Genomic DNA, 22,189 nt, shown 5'->3' with positions numbered 1-22,189 from the left:
ACATTATCTCAATCGTTCGATCCACTATCTAATATTGTTAATAAATTGCCAAATCTTACAATTGAAAGGCCATAGCCTTTATTTCTCAAAATCTCGCACATTATCTCAGCAATTCTACCGTCTATCTAAAATATTATCAATAAATCACCAAATCTTGCAATTTTATATTTAATTACGTATAGAACATAAACTGGATTCAAATTTCAATTTCACTAACTCATAGCCTTTATTTTTTAATTTTCGCACATTATTTCAGTAATTCTATCTTCTATCTAGCATTTTTAAGATATTACTAGACCTGAGAAAGGTTCGGCATATAATCTATAACGGCAAAAATGAATTCAATTTCAATTTTAGTACTATATTACGCTCAGTTTAAAAGCTGCATTGTCGTTTCAGCTTTCGACATAACCTAAATATTATATTATATACCTAAAAATTGTTGGTGTGATCTTTCCAAAATCCCCAACAGTTGTCTAAAACAAGTTTCCGTACGCTATGGATTCTAGAACAAGGAATGTCCAAGATTCACGCTCATGTTTATCGTTCTTAACTCATGTTTTGACTTTAGCACCATGAAATATTGTGTTATATTTCTCCATTTTACCGATAATATTCCAATATTTCAGTCAAAATGCCCTTAAATTGAGCACAGTTCATTTTAAAATAGTTGATAATTACTCTAAGCAGTAGTTTGATGGTGGTTATTGCTTAAAAAAGTAAAACTACAGTCATAGGAATACATTAGATTATTTTACAATCGAACTAGATAGCTGTAATTAAAATTAATTGGCAATTATAATAAAATTTGCATCATTCTACCTTGATATTATCATAAGAATCTTGAATCGTGGAAACGAGATGTATTTTCAAATTTAAGGTCAATATTTATAATACTTTAAGATCAAAACTATTCGCCGTCTTTGATCTTTCAACATTATCGTGGCTGAGTAACACGTTTTAGGAATATTTATAATCACAGTCTACGTCCAACTCGTTTATTCTTCTTTATATAATAAGGGATTCAATATTATTTATAGGAAATGCAAATAAACCATTCATACCAACAAATATCATGCAATGTAGGTGCAATAGCTCTCCGACGCTGAATTGTTATTGAAATACGCATGCATAATAAATAATAAATAAATGATTTTCTAGCGGCCAGATAGATAGCCGTCTGGATTCTATCAAGCCTAAATAGCTAATTCTAGCTTAAACATAACAGTAGTTCCATCTTTTCCATGATTCAATCGATTCGATTTGGCTCGATTACCTCATAAGTACCATTCCACAATAAGGCATCATTCATTTTGGGCATATTAAGAGTAACCATGTCTAGTATCAAAATTTATTGTCATTCTGTTAATTAAACTGCTATGTCGCTTTAGTTCTATAGAATGCACAATAAAATAAAATTTCTTTCCAATTCATTTCGTGAACCATAGCCAATGCTATAAGGAATGTTCTACGAGTGTGAAAGTTCAGCAAATGAAGAATTTATAAAACGAAGCCGATTTTTATAACAGTGTCACAACGTCGTCTTTGTGATCGTCCAAACTTGGCTACTAGCTACTTCAGGAATCTTACTAACTAAGGAGAAATACCACGAGTTTGACCAACTACAGACTCGCAAGTATTATAAGTGGCTAGAAGGTTCTTTAACTGAATGAGTTTTATTCTAAGAGTACCCGAAAAGTATAGACCTTATCGTACAACAAAGAAATAGCAACTAATCAACTAATTCGCTACACTGGCTTACGTACATTTGCCTTAAACGAATGGGGCATTGTTGAAATATGCCGGTTGTATAATTTACTTACATTAATATTAGAATGAGAGATAAATTTATAATATAATATACTATAGAATCTAACAGTAAACAACCTTAATTAATATAAATCAATTAACGATTAATTAAGACCTAGAGAATCAGCACCACTAAATCATTTAAGAGACTAAAATTAACAATAACTGGATAGATAATATGGTTGGTGTTAAATTCAATATCATAAACATAATCATGTCATCGTCCATTAGCACTTCCAACTAGAATTAATTTACACATAACAAGAATCAACATCGTGACAAACGGTAACATGTTGATCAAGATCTTATACTCGTACAGTCATCAGATAGTTATGCATTAAAAGTTCAGTAAATGATTTATTCAGAAAACGAAGCTAATTTTTATAGCAGCAACATGTTGATACAAAAACAATCTTGTACCAAATACAGTCATCAGATATTAGGATAACTTGCAATATGCCTTATAGCTGCTCACAAGTACTGTCATTCGTTAGTTAGAAACTTATTTTTGACTTATTCTTTTGGTAGATACTGCCTATTATCCGATATTAAGAGCATTTGAATAATTTGATCACGTTATTAGCTTAATGGGCATAATAGATTCGGCGGTGCATTATAGAAAAAGCCTTGAAACATAAAAGTAACCTTTATTCATATCAGATCTAAAGAAATAATAGGATAATAATAAGCATGGTATAGAATTTGTTTATCACTCTCCAGTAGGATGCCATGTATGGTTTGAATACTGGAAAAGAAGTTCACGAATCATGATAGACCAATCCTAAAAGACTTTACCACCATGGTACCCCACTAAATGATATAATTAGTCGTGTTCAAAGGTATTATTGCACATTCCATTTTGGCATTTTGAATTTGATTTTGTTATTAGCAAAATTACCAAATGGCAGATATGAACCGAAATAGAATGTGGAACTACGCTGGGATACTTGTTGTGGTTCTTTTAAGTTCAGTTTCAGCTCAAACACAGTGGCCTAATTGTACGGATAAAAGTGGACATATTCAGCCTATACCAGCTGAGCATATCCTCCGTCAGAAAGTACCTCCATTAATTATTGGCCACCGTGGTAATCCTCGTATTTTTCAAGAAAATACATATGATGGTTTCGTAAGTTTATTAGATACCAACGCTGATGGCTTCGAATTGGATGTTTTCTTGACTAAAGATGACAAATTAGTTTTGTTCCACGAGCCAAACACTGAGGTAACTGAAAAAGATTCGTTTTGAGCTTTACTGGATGCACAATACATTGAAATGTTTTAAAAGATCAGGATGTTTAAACTTATAGCAGCCTGAGGAGGCATTACACTAAGAATCCAGTTTCAATTTGTGTTGAACCTAACGGTGTATATTGTTCATGAAATTAAAGCAAGCATTTAAAATGATAGTCAAATCTTTTTAATGTTCCTCTGACAAGCTAGAACGTTATCGTCATCCATGTTACAGATTTATCGGACTCAGAAATGGTCAATCCCGGTACTCAGTGTAATCTAAAATGACTCAAAGTATTAGCCATCATAACATTTGTTAATGTTACTTCTATTCACTGAAAAAGCGATCATTGATTCCTTAAGTAATTATTATCGATAGTTCTAATAAACTATAGACATAGACGTAGCCATGATAAGATTGGTCAATTTTTTAACTCTTGTCATTGTATAAACGATTGTTGACACCTAAAGTTAATGGTAGATAGCTATAGTAAACTAAGGACATAAACGGTGAAAAAATTATGCTCACGATGCGAAATGGTGCTAAGTAGCAGTGCTATTATATACTGTACGTAGGCTTAACTTGGCAAATGGTGAAAGAAATATTATACTTGTATTCAGTTTTCCTTAGCAAATCCAGTAGCCATTTCTTTATAGCAGCATAGTCTTCAATCAATAGATTTCCTCATGTTCAAAATTAGTCTGATAAATTGAAATAGATGTCTAGACAAAGTATTACAGAATCATTCTCTCTTTGATACCAGTAACCATTTTCAAATTATAGTACAACTCAGGCGTAGAATAAATGCAGTAAAGAGAACATAAAGAATGGAGTAAATCATTTAAGAAATTAGAAATTGACATCTACCTGATTTAATTCTCTTCGGTGATATCTAGCATTTAACTGGAACAGACAAAACTATCTACAACATGACCTATGATGAAATCTCCAGCCAATTAAGATTGAAGAAGAAGTTAAAATATGGTGAATGATAATGAATTTTGATATGATAGTAATGATGTAATATAAGTGCTGTGATCATGTATCTCTATATCATCGTTCTATTGCTCTGAATGACCATTATTTCATTTCAAAAATATTTTCTCTACAGGCAATAATGTCTATGAATTTAATCAAACACGCCCACTGCCACTTCTGGACGATATTCTAAAACGTTTTGAAAATGAGAGTATGCTGATTTTTATTGAGGTAAAAATCTATGTGGAATAGTAAAAATGAATATCAAGCTAATGACTCGTTGTCTTATTGCTTCTGGGATCAATTTCTATCAGACTGCTTTGTCTTATTTAGTATCATTTTATCACTGACTGTTCAAGTTTTAGAGTCGATAATTTATTATTTCAAGTGTTTCTATCCCACTTTAAAACGTCCATATAAAGTTTGAATACGTTAATATTTTACATTATAATTTTTCTTTATTAACACGATTCTACACTATCTTAAGATGATGTTGTAAGGGAGTAACAAGCCAAATTTTTTAGTCAATTATGAATTTATTAATTCTAGTGTTTATATCCTAATTTAAACGTTCCTATTCAGTATAAATACATCAATATATTATGTTGTGGTTCTTTCCTTACCACAGCGGTACTACTATCTCAAAATAATAGTGTTAAAATAGTACCTGGCCAAATTTTAAATTCAATTTATTAACTCATTCTTGACAGTGATTGTATCTCTTTTTAAAACGTCCATGTCAAGTTTGAATATGTTCATATTTTATTCAGTGATTCTACTATCTTAAAATAATTTAATAAGGTAGTACCCAGTATAATTTCGATAATCGGAGAAGAAAGGATAAATATCAACTACTTTGAGCCGAATTATATTTATCCATGACCTCTTCATTTTACTCCATCAAGACTCTATCATTAGTATCAATATTTCCCTAGTAATCTTTATAAAATTATTTAAACAATCTTCGATAATGTCTTGTTCTTACTCCACCGCTTAGGATATCTGTAGATTAAACCTAACACACTAGTTCAATCTCTCATAATCTTCATAAAATTATTTAACAATCCTCAATTATCTCATGTTCTACTCCACTATTGATGATACCTTTAGATGAAACCTGACACACCTGTTAAACAGCCAGATATGGACTATGTTAATAGAATCGGTGCTGCTATTGGTAATATCGTTAGAAAGTATAACTTGGAAAATAAATCCGTGGTTAATTCTTTCGATTTTTGGAAAGTTCGCGCTGCTAAAATGAGCAATCCTGAATTAGTGGTCGGTAATTACTTTTATCCTGAAGAATTCGATGCGGTAAATTATGACAGTCACGCCATATACGGATCCTTCCCCGGATTAGAAGCTTGCTCCAAAGCCATACCTGATCGATTGCAATTTATGAGATTCTTATTTGAAACAGGCGCAGTCTTGAAAACTTATAATGGCTCTTTCTTTACTACGGATTCGCTAATCTATAATAATCCTTTAGTTAGTAATTTAACTAAAAATCAAATGGTAGCTTTATTCGGAGGTCAGGTTAGTGGTGGCGCTTACACTATCTATAGGATGGCACAAACGATAAAACAAATCGACGCTCAAGAAAAAGAAATTGACAATATGATCAAATGGGGAGTTAAAAGGTACTGTAAATTATAATATGTGTAGTGCCTGATCGTTGTCTGTGCAAATCTCTAGGTTATAGTTGTATGCGAATCGAATATATAAGTATAGAATTGATTCTAACAACATGAAATCGACAACTTGGCACCGTTTTATACTGTCATTTCTAAGACAAATCGTAGCTAAAATTTGCATTGCTGAAGGATTTCAACAAAATTCGTAAGGAATAGGACATAATAGTCAGGATAAAATGAAAAATTGCTTGCTATTACTGTAGGATAGGATGTATCGTGATGATTTTTAAGCTTAAGAATAAAACAGAATTAAAGCTTTATGTTGGTATAACACTATCTACTTAGAATATTTTTAGAGATGATTGTTTGCTATGAGATCAAAACAGAATTAGTGCTTTATATTCGTGTAACATTATTCACTAAGAATACCTCGAATGATTGCTTGCTTTAAGAGTAAAACGAATTTAGTACTTTATATCTGTATGACATCATTTACCAAGAATGTCTGGAGATGGTTGCTAACTTTAAAGAGTAAAATAGAATTAATACTTTACGTTGGTATAATATATTATTTACTAAGAATTTCTGAAGATAACTCCTTGCTTTAAGAGTAAAACGGAATTAGTGCTTATGTTGGTGTAACATTATTTATCAAGAATGTCTGTAGATGAATCCTAGATTTAAGAGTAAAACGGAATTAGTACTTTATGTTGGTGTAATATAATTTACTAAGAATTTCTGCAGATGAATTCTTGAGTTCTGAAGAAAACAAAAATTAGTACTTACGCGTATTTTGGTATAACATTACTAACTAGTTAAGAATATCTTCTTGATAATTAATATAACCATTTACCATTTCTTTGCTACTAGGGAAGTCTAATGGTAAATCTAACTATATGTTATAGGCTAATAACCGATGATGTTGGTAGATTGTTGCGAAAATTTAACAGAGCACGCCAAAAATATCCAGACTGCATTTCAGGTTCTACTGGAGTCATTCCTTCCAATCATATCTTCAATACTAAGAAGAAACCACTCATTATTGGCCATCGGGGCAATCCTATGCACTTTCAAGAAAATACGATGGATGGGTTTGAAAGCCTTATAAATAAGACTTATATCGATGGTTTTGAACTCGATGTCTTTTTAACTGCAGATGATGAATTGGTTACCATTTTCGACGGCAATCTTGCAGTAAGCGATCATCTAAATTTGCAAATTTATTTTGAAATAAGAGAGCTAGGAGAGAGCTAGCATAAAGCTAGATTAGAACCTGTTCATAACTATTTCTAGCTGCAAATTTTAGTGATGATCCTCTAAATGAGCTTAATATTTCTAATGCTTATCCGATAGCGTTTGACTGGTCGCAACATCAATGTCTATGAAGCTACCTACGATGAAATTTCGAACCTAACAGTTACGGACGAAATTACCTACGGTAAGCTAAATGATCTCGATTGCTTTTAATTTACTGACCAGCAATTGGATCTTTTACTACCGTATGTTAAACGATGATATCGATATTGCTTTCAATGTTATTTATTGACCGGCAATGAGACCTTTTCCTAAAGAATGCTTAATGAAGATAGCTACTACTCTCAATGTTAGTTATTGACCAGTAATTATACCTACTGTAGTAAGCTATTCGATAACATCAATGGCTTTGAATGTTATTTATTTATTGACCAGTAATAGGTCCTTTTACTACAGAAGGCGAAATAATGACAGCCATTACTTGAAATGTTAGTTATTGACCAGGAATTAGACCTACTGCGATGGGTTAAACGATGACATCGATTGCCATAAATGTTATTTATTGACTAATAATGGGACCTTTGAATACCCTAGGCTAAATGATGATAGCTATTGCTTACTATAAAATATTGTTTATTGACTAGTAGTTATCATAGTTATTAAGCGACGTGCTATCATCAGGTTTTAAAGAACATTGATCGACGCTTTTTATGTATAATTTAGCTGTATAATTTCCATATGAAAATGCCTTATCAAAGTTATTGCAGTGATTAGAATAGCTCGCACACTATACCTTGTATCATTTTTTTAGATCCTATGTCTCTGTACTGCAATATAATAATTAGAGTATTCCTACCGGTTTGTGAATCTAAAAATTTAAAGCGTAATTTGCCATCCTATACTGTGCCTAACTATCCAGAAAGAGTATTTACTATTACCCTTTACATGCCCGTATATCATTTTACCGTTGCTATTAGATGAAAGTACTGAAGAAACGGATATCATCATTTTGTAATTCACCATTAATTCGGGAATGTCATTTGATACAGGAAATAGAAGATACAAATTCTCAAAACGGCGTCCTATTCCACTCCTGGAAGATATTTATAAAAAGTTTCAAAATGAAAGCTTTATCATTTACACAGAGGTTAAAATACATGATATACGGTTGCGGTATAAAAGTACAAATATCAAGTCTTATTCTATACTATATACTCGTATAAATGATCAGCAATGAAAATCTCAATGTATTTTTTCTCCAATCATTTATATTTTCCTACGAAAACCATTTGGGCATCGGGCTGTTTTTGGCAAACTAGATTAAATCACCGCAGCAAGACAGTATTCGCTTCGAGTATGCTAATAGGGTTGCTAAGGCTTTAGTGGATCTTATTGCCAAATATAATATGGAATCGAAAGTTTTTATATTCTCGTTCGATACGTACAACACGATGGTCATTAAAAAGCTCAATCCTAACCTAGTAACAGGTGGATTTTTATTTCGAGGAGAATTTACTCCCAATTTCGATAGTAAAAAGGAATACCTCAACTTTACCAGTTTATCCAAATGTTTACGCGTTCTGCCTAATGGACCCAAATTTACAGAATTTTTATTATTAACTGGTGCGATCCTGAAATCTTTTCAAGGAGCTTTCTTTGATATTGATGATTATCTGTTTCCCAATTATCTGCAAAAAACAACCTTAGCCGCGTTGGCAAAGCAATATGGTCATCAACCGAGTTTCGGTGCTGGGGCTCTTTATAGAATGGGTTCTTCAGATCAGCAATTGAAAGCTGCAGAACCTATGTATAAAGCTATGGTGGAATGGGGAGTGCAGCGATTAGTTACAGATGATCCCTTTCGAACGGCCAAACTAATCGGCAGATACAGCAACTATTCTACAAGCTCAACTCCTGTATGGGTAACGACCGGTACTATTTCCAGCAGCTTACCTTCCACTCCGCTTATTTCTGCTACTATTTTGTTATTCATATTTGGATTGGTACAGTGGCTAACAATTTAAATATTCGAACTCTATGTTAAAACTTTTTCCGGTGCCTCCTTGCCAGATCGCTTGACTACCTGTAACCTTATTCATTTTATCCTTCATTCTTTCATGTTTCATTTCTACATAGTTTAATAGCTTAAATAGGGTTCATTTTATCTTTATTTCAGCTACTATTTCGTTTCAGCATAGTTTAAAACATATCTTATTGGTTGCATATTCTATATGTGTGAACAGGTATAATTAGAATCGCATTCTGTTGCTTATGATGCTGTCTTTTAGTCATTTCATCCTTTTTTCTCCGCAATATCGAATAGTTTTGAGTATTATTGAATGACAATAGTCACTGTACTTCAACTCTGAATTTTAATCACCTCTTAAAATAGGAAATGGATATTTCTTCAAATAAATTACCCGCTTATCTCACAAATGCTATAGCATTAATTTACTTAGTCTTACTTGTTTAGCAAGGTCAAAAATATGTATTACAATCAAGTTTTTCCACTTGCTTCACTATTATTTTGTACTTTATCACGCGTAGTTAATCATCATGTCTTATTCAATAATATAAAGAGAATAGGAGCAAGTTATTTAACTTTATACAAATTTGAACCTCTTCTCCACTTTCTGTCGTTATGTTAGTTGGTCTATGCATTGCAATCGATTCAATACTGTGGTTGGTATTATTATCAATTACTAGTAAATTTTCCGTTCGAATGAAAGGGTACATATATCTACATATATCTACACAAAGTTATGCATTAAACGAAAATTCACAGCTAGATTATTTCTTACTAGTAATAAAATTAGCAGGAGCATGCTACAGAAAATGAGAGTATTAGTAATAGTACAACTTTACTTGCTAATGCATAATAATTACCCGAAGTCAGGCAAATAGTGAAAAATTTGAGGACGGAACAGAATACATTTTTACCCTTAGACTCTATGGATTTATGGCACAAAACTTAGAATCCTTGAAAAATGGGCTTGATAGAATGACTCTGTCAACGGCAATTTGCGAAATCAGGCATTTTGCAAAATACCTGAAATCCTTTAGGTATTTTGCAAAATGCCTATATTAATTATTATATGCTCATCTAATTCACCTTATAATTACAATATAATTACTTATTTTTACAATACTGTGCATATCATTCACTATGGATTGGCGGTAAAGTGTAGAGTAGTACTATCAATATCTGCGATAGAATACTGTACTTTAGTGTTACTTGCAATCAGTTTAATTTAAAACTAGATTTAGCAAATGAGTAATTAACGAAACACAATACGTTTTGGCCACTATTTGGCTTTGACTACACTATTTAAAATTGGTAATAAGCAATTCTTCTAACTTACTTCTCACTTCTAGCAACTTTCACCCTCTATCATAGACAAATTAACTTCATCATTAAGACTAACGCTTACTAGCCTATAATTTATTCATTCTATGGGTATTTAATAGTTCAAAATCAAATTTACAAACTTGGACAGATTTATCATTAGATACGGCTTAAAATCAGCTTGCAGCGAACTCAATCCATGTGCGTTGTATAGCTCAAAATTAAATGCACACATTTGGACAGAAATATTATTAAATACGGCTTAAAATTAGCCTACAATTCTTGCATTCCATGTATCGTATATGGCTCAAAATCACACTCACACACTTGGACAGGATTATCATTAAATAAAGCTTAAAATTGGCAACAAATAATTTTCTAACTTACCACACATTTTAATGTACTATAACTCTTCATCTTAGCCTACTAGCCTACAATTCGTTCATTCCATGTATGTTACATAGCTTAAAATCAAACTTATACGCTTGGATGGTGATATCATTAGATACTGCTTAAAATTAGGCTGCATTTCGTTCATTTCATGTAGGTTATATAGCTCGATATCACGCTCACATACTTGTACAAAATTACCATTCGATTGAATGTTACTAACAAACTTAAAAAATGTTAAAATAATGCTATGAAAAGGATTGATAACTATTATAATTAAGCTAAAAGCCCTGATAATAGTAGATTTTCTTTATTACAAGAGAATAAAAATATCTCAACTATACAAAATTGCACAATATTGGCACTGAAATCGAGTTTAAAAATGATATTTGCGATTCTAATCTTGTCAACCAATCAAAGTTCTTTACATGCTACCATGCCCACAAAGCTGCGTCATAAGAGATTTTGTAAGAGTAGGATCATACCATCATTGCTTATTATCATAGCTTTCATGCAAGATTTTTTAATATAAGTAAGAATAAATAAACACATGTCTATAGATCGTTTACGCCTTCAATTATTCAAATAAACAGCTTGATCAAAGTCCATCTCATACAAAGCAAAATAGGACAAGCAGGTCACTGTAAATTCGGTGCCATCTTACTTTTTAAGACGCTAGTCAGGTAGTCGATTTTCGATCATAAAAAAAAGCCAGTATAACCCTTGAGTAAATTGGTCTTGTGATAGAGCGATAATCCGAACAGTAAGATAGATCCTTTCAATGCCCTATTTGGTATGAATTCACGATTTAGTTTGTCAAGGTCTAATCCCCTTCTTTCGTAGTCTACTGTCCTATAGCTTGCATATTGAACTACATGCTCAATGCATAACTTATAATTAAATAAACAGTACCTATGATTGGCAGTCTTCTCTAAGATGATGCGAATTAGTATAATCGTAATCATAGCGCTTGGTACTTGACAATCTACTAAAGTAAGGCTTTGCTGTCAAAATTGCCGCTATAAAATTGTATTGCAATTCAGTCAAGATTCTATCTAGAGCAGGCTTTAATTTAATCATGATGATGCTACCATTAACTGCTTCATTGGGTTAGCATAGACTGTTTTCTCCATATTACATACAATTCCTTGAAGATACTGTTTGCAGTATCCTTTAATCTTGGTATAACAATACTGCTATTAGTTGCTTGATCAGGATAGCATACACTATTTTCTTATCTTACAATTCTCTCAAGATGCTGTTTGTAGCAAGCTTTAATTCATTTTCTCATACCTATAGTGCCAATAGCTGCTCGGTCAAGACGGCGTAGATTATTTCCCATAATATTACAATTCCTGCAAGATGCTATTTTGGACAAGTATTAATGCATTTTATTATGGCAATGTTGCCATTGCTGCTCGGTCGGAATAGCATAGACTATTTCCCATAATATTACAATTCCTTCAAGATACTGTTTATAACATATATTATTTTATGGCAACTACGCTGCTCGATCGGGATAACATAGATTACTCTCTCATAATATCACAATTCCTTTTAGATAATACTTGTAACATGCTTTAATTTGTTTTATCATGACTACGTCGTCATTAGCTGCTCAATCGGGATAGAATAGACTATTTCCCCTAATACGTACATTATACGAGTACAATAGTAAGAAATAATCTGGCTGCGAATTTCTTTACAATATCTTGCTTTGTGTAGAATATATATTTAAATACCCATTCATTTGAACAGGAACTTGACTAGTTAAAATAAAGCAGATAATTTTTAGTAATATTATGGCTAGTCTATCGTCTTCAAAAAGCAGCCACTGCCATCCATTTAGCTCATTCTAGCTTTGAGTTAATATCATTTCAGCTATAAAGTAAATCTTATTTTAGAACAGTAACTCCATTTTATTATCAAATAGATGATATCCATAAAATACTAAAGGTAAGAGTGAGGTTAATAAAAATGAAATACGATAAAGTGTCTCTAAAATATTAAAAACGCACTTGTATTTCAGATTATTCTTCATTTTACTCCTTAAGCTTGGTTCATCTCTTAAGGATATTAGGGATGATCTACCTTCAGTTTACTAATTATCTAACTTATTACAACAAAATCTACGATTGATAGACATACATGAACATCAATTAATATGCAATATTGGATAAATTGCTTATCAATTTAATTGATTAATCATGAATCAGGTACGCTGATTCTCGATGCTATGATCCTCCTGTAACTCCAGAGGAATATTAGCAGAGGTGGGTCACAACTGGGTTTCGATTAATATTGTTCATTATCAATGGAGATAATTTGAAGGAAATCGATTCCAATTAATGAAATTGTTAGTAATGACAACATTTTAGACGAGACACAAACTCCTAAGTGCATTAATGTATCGATCGATATATAATCCGTTATTGAATGGACTCCATTTCATATGGTCTAATCACTTTTAGGATCTGATATAGCTAACTGAAATATATCTGACCATATTTCTTATTAATTTCGTACATCGCCACTTCTGAAAGGGTAACATTTTTGGAACTTAAAAATGCATATACTGTAGAAAGTATGACGATAGCAAAATATATTTTTTCTGGTATAAACTATTGTTTCGCAAACGTTAGTATTATGAACCTTAAAATGCATAAAATAAGTACAACGATAACAGAATCTTTGTTCTCTAGTGTAAACGGTTGATTCTCAAACGTTAGCATTTATGGAGCTTGAAAATCCATGAAATAAATACAACGATAGCAGAATATTTATTCTCTAGTATAAGTCGTAACAACCTTTAAGAATCAAAGGTTAGCATTTTTGGAGCTTAAAAATGTAGGAAGATTAAAAATGCCTAAAATAACTACCGTGATGATAGAATGCTTATTCTCTAGCATAACCATCGATTTTCAAAGATTAAAATTTTTTGAGCTTATAAATGCATAAAGTAAGTTCAATGATAGCAGAATGTTTATTTGCTATGGTTAACTGTCAATTCTCAAAGGTTAACATTTTCGGAGCTTAAAAATACGTAGAAAAATTACAGCGATAGCGGAATATTTATTCCATAGTAGAAACCATTTGATACTGCTGGCAAGCTTCTAGCAAATAAGCAATAGTCAGGTAAAACGAAGAGCAAGTTCAGCATACTTTTAGTAATTAAATAAATACTAGGTATTTTAGCAACAGTAACGCTTCATGATTAAGATTAAGCTAGGTTAATGTATTAGAAATTTGACTGGTGTATAATGAGTAGAGCCATTGCATAACTACATATTTCACCATATTTTTATTTACAACGATCGAAATATCTTGCTTGCAAATATTATAAACTTGCTATAAGTTCATCATCTTTAATTAATTCTCATCGTAATAGGTGCCATTACTGGAGTCTCTAATGAGGATATCAGTTCACCATTACCGTTGATAGCTCACCTAAATTGTAAAATAATTGCAGTGATCCATTGCATTAGAATTCTTCTACCTTAACACAGTAGGTGCTACCTCAAAATCCAGTGGTATTTACTTTGATGAGCACCAATAATTTTTTATTTAGTTCCACAACGTAATTTAAAAATATTTTTGACACTTCACACCCACTGATTAAGAGAACGCAGTGGACGAAATGTTTCATTTAGAACTACCAAATGCATGATTGATTGGTGTATCATAGATATCATTGGCGTGTGCAGAAATGAAAATAAATAGCGAACTTGAAATATACAACAGATGGCAAGATCAATCTTCATAAAGAAGACATTAGATATTCTAGTTGATAAACATGTTTATTTGATCTAGCAGGATGTCGACAATAGCATTAGTATTTGGAGATGCCTTGACGGCATTCTCTGCCTATATTATTGAATGATTAAGGACCATTAGAGCCAGTCATCTAACGTAGCTCAAGAAGCGAAATAAAATCTGAATCGAGATACAATACAGCTTTGTTGAAGTGTAAAGTATCAAGATGCTGAGTAGAAAATTCAATTTGCTCTCAGTTTTTCTCATATTGGCTACCATCTTACCACTACTTTTAGCACAAAATCGATGGCCTGATTGTCTAGCCAAAAATGCACATATACAACCTATACCGGCTGGTCATATTTTAAATAATAAAACCCATAGACCCTTGATTATTGGTCATCGTGGCAATCCACGCATTTATCAAGAGAATACATTTGATGGTTTCGTCAGCTTATTGGATACGAACGCTGATGGTTTCGAATTGGACGTATTCTTAACGAAAGATGATCAACTAGTTCTATTTCATGAGCCGCATACGGAGGTAAATCAGCTATAAATTTCAGAAATTTAAAAAAATTCTTAAATGACTCCATTAACCGCACGATATTCACAGAAAATTATTGTATGTGCTGCTCCTTGAACAGTTTATTTTATTCAAATCAGAACGGTATCTCTTCATCGCTATGACTGACATAATTAAGTTATGTAACGCACAAAACTGCAATGAGTATTTCCGCATTAAAAAATCGAATTCAATTACTCGCATAGATAAAAGTCGATGATAATATATCCTGGATATTTTACGCTTGAAGTTCTATGAGGGCATGTCAGTTTAACATTCAATATTGCAAAGAATTTCTTAGCCGCACTTGATAAAACTTGGGTTATTACTATCAGATACTATTTAAAATTATACTTAAGTTAAATTAGTTAATCCAAAGTAAATATATTTACTGTATTTACAGATAACATAGAAAATTTTAAGAAGTCTAATTTTATACCATGTAATAGTAAAAGCCAAGCAATTATTGTTATTATTAGTCATTCCTGAAGTAGATCAAAAATGATAACTAGTTAGCTAGATAAGCATAATAAATATTTGCATGTACGAGTAGTAATACTTCAAGTATTTGGCGACGTTAGCTAATCATAACCACTGGTATGCCAGTACTAAATATACTGGAACCTAAATATTTACAGATGGATATATATATTCTTAAAGACAATATTTGGGCGTTTCCTGTTCTTTCTACGTCGTCGTATATACAAATTTAATATCATCTATTAGTAATACTATTTGAACGCTATCGTCTTAGGCATAAATCGATAGCAACTACATTGCAGGTTGCACACTATATCCTCACGTACCAGTTGATAAATGTACATTCTCAATTTATGGTAGCATTATAACAATGGTATATGGAAGTAGTTGCTCGTACTTAACTAAGATTAGCATGTATAAATTGATAATTAGCAAATGCAGTAAAATATAGTAGGAATAGCTATAGAACTGCAATTTCTATAGCATAAAGCAGCTGATATATACTTATTTTCCGTGCTAAGATACGTAAAAAAGTACTTGTAATTTTAATTTTTTAGACAATTATATTAGCGTTTCATTTAATTTTAGTTAGCAGACGCAATTCTAAATTGCATATTGGTAACAGTCTATATTCGGCATTGAATATAATTGCTAATCCAATAAATCATACGTCATCTGCCATCTTGATACCATGTATTCTCTCCTATTTGCCGCTATTATAACAGCAATCATACTTTGGAAAACTATTGCTACTATCAGTACTGTTTTAGCCAGAAAGGTGTAATAAGAAGATAGTTAATATTTTCAATTTAACTGCCTTTGTATCTTGGATAAGTGGTAAATAACTTATTATCCATCGTAACCATAAATTTGTTGCACTATATTTGCAGCATTTGACTGGAACTGATAAAATCATCTATAATATGACCTACGCAGAGATTTTAAGTGACTTAAATTTGAAAGCAACAATGAAATACGGTAAGTTTATAAATATGGGTACTTAATATACAGCTATAGTAATTGGTGTAGCTCTGTTATAAACAAGATATAAAACGTTATAACTCAATAAAATGCCTATAATATAATATGATCGTATTATTTATGTGTAATTCCTATTGCCTAAAAATATATTATAGTCAGACTAGCAAAGCGAAATTCTGCCCTTCCTAACGTTTATGCATAGATATTTTTCTCTATATAGCATTAGTATCTATAAAATTATAGCTAATGCGTACTATTCTTTCTCTCTAGGCGAAAATACATATGAATTTGGTAAAACACGAAAGCTTCCTTTGCTGGACGACATATTAAAACGATTTGTCAACGAAGACATGCTTATATTTATTGAGGTAAACCTAGAATTACATGAGTTATAATAAGATTTGCGAATTTGTTAGAAATTTAAACATGTTTAGCGTTCTTCGTGTATTATGAGTTAGAGAGATTTCTATAAACAGGACTCTTACATACCTTAAATCTCTTGTACTGATTGAAACAATCAATTCTTGCTATGCATAACTTACTCTGATAAAGTACCGTACTCGAGGCATAAATCGTTGCAATTGGCGATATATATTTTTTGCGTAAATTTTATTTTGCATCGAAGTCATCGTTCTGCTAAGACACAGTTTCAAAAAAAAATAGAATTCGTTACATTAAGTAGTACTAGTGCTTGATAAGTGAGGTAAATGGATCCAAAGGTAAGTAAATGAAAGATAGTTTATTTTCCAATAGTAAGCTACAAAAAAACAAGTTTATTGTAAATTGATATACTATGGGCCTAAAGTAGTAGTTGAGCATTGTTCAAAGTGGGATATACGCGTTTCTTTGCTTTTTAGTTTGATCATTTCGTTTTATGGCCTCAGATACGCTTGTGGTATGAATGCTTCAATTTTCGTTTAAATTAAGAAATTGGTAATTTTTACAGCTAAATATTAAGGAGAGATTTGTATTGTTTGCTTTTCTTAAAGATGAAACCTGACACACCTGTTAAACAGCCAGATATGAATTATATCAATAAAATCGGTGCTGCTGTTGGTAATATCGTTAGAAAGTATAACTTGGAAAATAAATCCGTGGTTAATTCTTTCGATTTTTGGAAAGTTCGCGCTGCTAAAATGAGCAATCCTAAATTAGTAGTCGGTAATTACTTTTATCCCGATGAATTCCAAGCGGCTACGTATGATAGCCATGCAGAATATGGATCCTTCCCTGGATTAGAAGCTTGCTCCAAAGCCATACCCGATCGATTGCAATTTATGAGATTCTTATTTGAAACAGGCGCAGTCTTGAAAACTTATAATGGCTCTTTCTTTACTATGAATTCGCTAGTCTATAATAATCCTTTAGTTAGTAATTTAACTAAAAAGCAAATGGAAGGTTTATTCGGAGGTCAAGTTAGCGGTGGGGCTTACACTATCTATAGGATGGCACAAACGATAGAACAAATTGACGCTCAAGAAAAAGAAATTGACAATATGATGAAATGGGGAGTTGATAGGTAATAATATTCGATAGTTTACATACGCTCGCTCAAAATAGCTTTCTAAATATATTTAATTGAGTTCTAAGCGCTTAATATATTTGGTTCCTTAGCTAATTTCTATACTATAAGCTCTATCTGAATGATTATAGTATTCGTATGACTTTGGTATTTTACAATTCATTGCTATAGTTGCAATAATTTGCTTTGGAAATTGTCTTTTACTTTTTATTTTTATTTTCGACCGCGAGATATGCATAAATCGGTAGATTCCACGTGGTGGCATAGTTTTATGGACAAGACGTTGATTTAGCCTAACCTATCCTTAATCAGCTATAAAATTAAATTATATTACTTCATCAAGAATTGATTTAGATTGAAAATTAAACTGTGGTATTTCAGAATTAATGATACATTAATATTCTACGTAAGATATTAGATTCTATTTAGCTTTATCAGCTTATTGATTTAATTTCCAATTAAAGAATGACGTTTATCAATTTATACCTTTTCGCATAGGCAGAACGTAGTATTTAAAATTTTCTAAGCTATAGTAAAACCTGGCATTACTAAAGAGAAGGAGAGAGGGACCTAAAACTACCTTCAATTTTTTTGTAAAGCTCTTCTACATATCGTAGCTTATATTATAAGTAACTTACAGATTTAATTACCAATTTAAGAATGATATTTATTATTTACACCTTTTTGTATAAGCAAAATATAGTATTTAACATTTCCAAGTCTATAGTAAAGTCTATAGCAAAACTACCTACAGTATTTGCAAAGTCCTTCTATATATCATGACTCACATACGCAGCATACAGATTTAATTTTCAATTTGAGAATGACATTTATTAATTCATACCTTTTCCTATAGGTGGAATGTAATATTTAATAATTCCCAAGTCTATAGTAGAACTATCTACAAATCTTTATAAAGTTCTCCTATATATCGTGATATATAGTATACAGTATATGCAGCATATAGATTTAATTTCCAATTTGAGAATGACATTTACGAATTTATACCTATTCGTATAGGTGAAGTGTAATGTTTAATATTCCCAAGTCTATAATACTTTGCAAAGCTCTTTTACAGATCATGACTTATCGCATTTTGACCCCCTCTATCATAGATTGATAGCCGATGATGTTGGCAGATTACTAAGAAAATTCCGCCGAGCTCGCAAGCCGTTCCCAGATTGTGTATCTGGTGCAACGGGTGTTATTCCAGAAGATCACTTGTTTCATAGCAAGAAGAAGCCATTGATTATTGGCCATCGCGGTAATCCCATGGTTTACCAAGAGAACACTATGGATGGATTTGAAAGTCTTCTTAAAAAGAAATATGTTGACGGTTTCGAATTGGATGTCTTTTTGACAAAAGATAATAAATTAGCTGTCTTCCATGATGCAGATTTAGAAGTAAATATCGATTGAATGCTATAAAAATTCAATTTAATTATCGTTATTATTTGTGAAAGTAGGATAAAATTATCGCTCTTGATTTGCATTTATTTCTAGGTCCACTCAATTATTGCATATTATGACACTCCTCTTTCCATTTTTATTTCACTTAGTAGTTTCTTCTGTATAGTATTTTAATGGTTATCCTGTATTATTTTATCTTATAGCATTTGACTGGTAAAAAACTTAATATCTACGAATCAACATACGAAGAAATATCCAAAGCCATGGTAAAGAAGGAGATTGACTATAGTAAGTGAAAATCCACCCTTAGAATAGTTTAAGTTAAATTCTTGCATTGAGTCTAGTCATTGAGTTTGTTGCTATTGAAAATTTTACAATCACTTTTACGATTTAATTGGGTCACATCGCTCATACTTGAATAGTAGATGATAAAATTTTCCAAAATTAATTCATTAACAGTAAGTACTATTTATGAAAGTTAAAAAAGTAAAAAAATCGCTGTAATTTCTACTTTGCTTAAAGGAGCGCGCTATATACTGACACTATATTAGTGATGTGTAAAATATTGAAATTTTCAGTAAATCGTTATTTACTGTTAATATTTAGATGGTCAAAAAATAATTCATAGTTTAATTATGAGTCATACCGTTAATATTTGAATCGCAGATGTTAAAATTTCCAAAACATATTCATCTACAGTAAGTACCATGTATGAAAATCAGGAATAGAAACACTTATCATATTTCCTATTTTGATTAAATGGACACGATATATACAGATAATATATATTATTGATGCTATATTTGCGTTGTGCGAAGTATTAAAATTTTCAGTTATTCATTATTTAATATTGATAAAAAGATGGTCCGAAATAATTTACAATCGAATTATCGGGATTTAATTATTAGTCCTACCGCTAATATTTGAATCATAAATGATTAAATCTCGAAAATATATTTATTAACAGTAAATATCATTTATGAAAGACTAAAATATAAACATTCACCGTACTTTCTACTTTGATGAAATGGGCACGATATTATACAGACTCTATATTAGAGGTATGCGAAATATTGAAAATTTTCAGTAAATCATTAATTAAGAATATAATGAGATGTTCAAAAAATGATCCAGATGTAAGTGCGTCGTATGACAATTACGGATATTATTTTATTTCTATGGAATTTAGTTTTAAAATATAAAAATCATGGACTTCTATTATAATTATAATTAGGCGCTCTGCACTTTCTTACAGTTTTATGAAATAGTTCAACTTGGCTTTACATTCTATTGCCTGAAATAATTATTGTTTTATGATCAATAGCTTCATTCGCCTCCATGAGAAGTGTTTTCCACGATCCTTCAAAAACTCTATATGACATCATTCATTTCCATTTTAATATGACTTTAGAGGATACTGTATCTAGAGAAAGAATTTACTGTTTATTTTCATATTTTCATAATGCATTTTCATTTTCTTTCTTGCTCATTGATTCTACATCCTATTTCCTAAATACGATCAGCGTAAAAATATAATCTTGTTATCCTTTCATTACTCGTGATGATCAAATTTTAATATAATATTTTATAGGATCCATCATGATGTAAGTTATTTATCGTTAATTACTTTACCACAAGATAGAGTCAACCTACCTTAACCAAACGTCTATTACTTTAATTTCCTGTAAAGGTGCTCTATCGCTAACTGGATCAAAGATGTGATTGTTGTTTAGTGCTGACTCGTTTACTCCTCTTTTCTTAAATTTTCTCTTGACATCTTATACTAGGGTATTCAGGGCTCATTTATCATAACATGAAGACTTTGCTTGATATGTCCTTACTTTGGTTCAATTATGAAACTATTTCTGAATTGTTTTATTCGCATTTTATAATAGCAAGACATGTCGCATGATTGCCATCACTCTTGCTGTATCCTGTCTATCGGACATCAAAGCATACACAGGATCTGCACAACTTCCGTCCATCACGTCAGATGAAAAACAGTTCCCATTCCTTCTATTTCACGGGCTTTATAAGGACTGGCATTATTTTTTCTAAATTTTACTAAATTATTTTCGGGTTTATATAGTAGTTGTAATTGAAATAAGTTTATTTTGACTGGCAATTTCATCGCTCGTTGTTTTATGAATTCTATAGCAGTTTAGTGATCTTAGAGATTTGACTTTTTCCGGGATAACGTCATACTTGCAGTTCTGATGCTTGAGTTTATGACTCTATTTTCCTGTACTCTAATTTATTCTTATTAGGAAGCCATCATTGACAGTATATTTGCTAGCTTGTGCCCCGTCATAATATGATTGCAAGAATGGCTATTTTTCCAAGATTGCGCTCACACTCGGAAATACATCATAAATTGTTTAAGGAATTGTCTTTGTTAACGTGGTACCACTACATTTTAATTTTACTTATGATCATCATTCTGTCAATTGGCGATCTACGTGATTTTAATTTACTCCACATCATTTCAATTAAAATTCAAATGTTAAAATCGTTTATTTTACTGAATATATGTTAAATCTGTCATTGATATTAGACAGCTCCCTCATCCTTATCGCTGTCATTGTTTTAAATTGAAAAATATCGTCCTTTTCTTTTTTATACAAGGAAATAGAAACTATCCCGATAATTATATCGCGATAGAAACTTATTACAAGTACAGCAGTCATCATTAGCTCTACTGAATATTTCATAACCCTCTATTAGTTATTAGGACTAATTCTAATTGAAAATTGACTATTTATAGTATTGTGATCGATTGTTGTTAGATTAAAATGATGGTCGGCTTTTGCTTAATGCTAGAATGAATTAACGCCAC

At 31.5% G+C, this 22,189-nt stretch overlaps 2 protein-coding genes across 2 annotated transcripts; both read left to right on the top strand.

Moving 5' to 3' along the window:
• Positions 1-2,710: 2,710 nt before the first annotated feature.
• TRIADDRAFT_56749 (uncharacterized protein) lies at positions 2,711-8,930 on the top strand (the record flags this gene model as incomplete). The annotated part of the gene is made up of 8 exons (XM_002112989.1): positions 2,711-3,031; positions 3,937-4,024; positions 4,152-4,249; positions 5,129-5,658; positions 6,558-6,846; positions 7,006-7,090; positions 7,956-8,053; positions 8,226-8,930. 8 exons carry the CDS (start codon positions 2,711-2,713, stop codon positions 8,928-8,930), a joined length of 2,214 nt encoding a protein of 737 aa, XP_002113025.1.
• Positions 8,931-14,621: 5,691 nt separating this feature from the next.
• On the top strand, positions 14,622-20,280 carry TRIADDRAFT_56748 (uncharacterized protein; the record flags this gene model as incomplete). The annotated part of the gene is made up of 8 exons (XM_002112988.1): positions 14,622-14,939; positions 16,331-16,418; positions 16,692-16,789; positions 17,411-17,940; positions 19,059-19,347; positions 19,557-19,641; positions 20,020-20,051; positions 20,215-20,280. 8 exons carry the CDS (start codon positions 14,622-14,624, stop codon positions 20,278-20,280), a joined length of 1,506 nt encoding a protein of 501 aa, XP_002113024.1.
• Positions 20,281-22,189: the final 1,909 nt, after the last annotated feature.

Source organism: Trichoplax adhaerens, genomic scaffold (genome assembly GCF_000150275.1).
Source record: "Trichoplax adhaerens TRIADscaffold_5 genomic scaffold, whole genome shotgun sequence".
Classification (NCBI taxonomy): domain Eukaryota; kingdom Metazoa; phylum Placozoa; class Uniplacotomia; order Trichoplacea; family Trichoplacidae; genus Trichoplax; species Trichoplax adhaerens.
The sequence above is the reverse complement of the archived record's forward strand: the minus strand, read 5'-3'. Positions and strand labels throughout refer to the sequence as shown.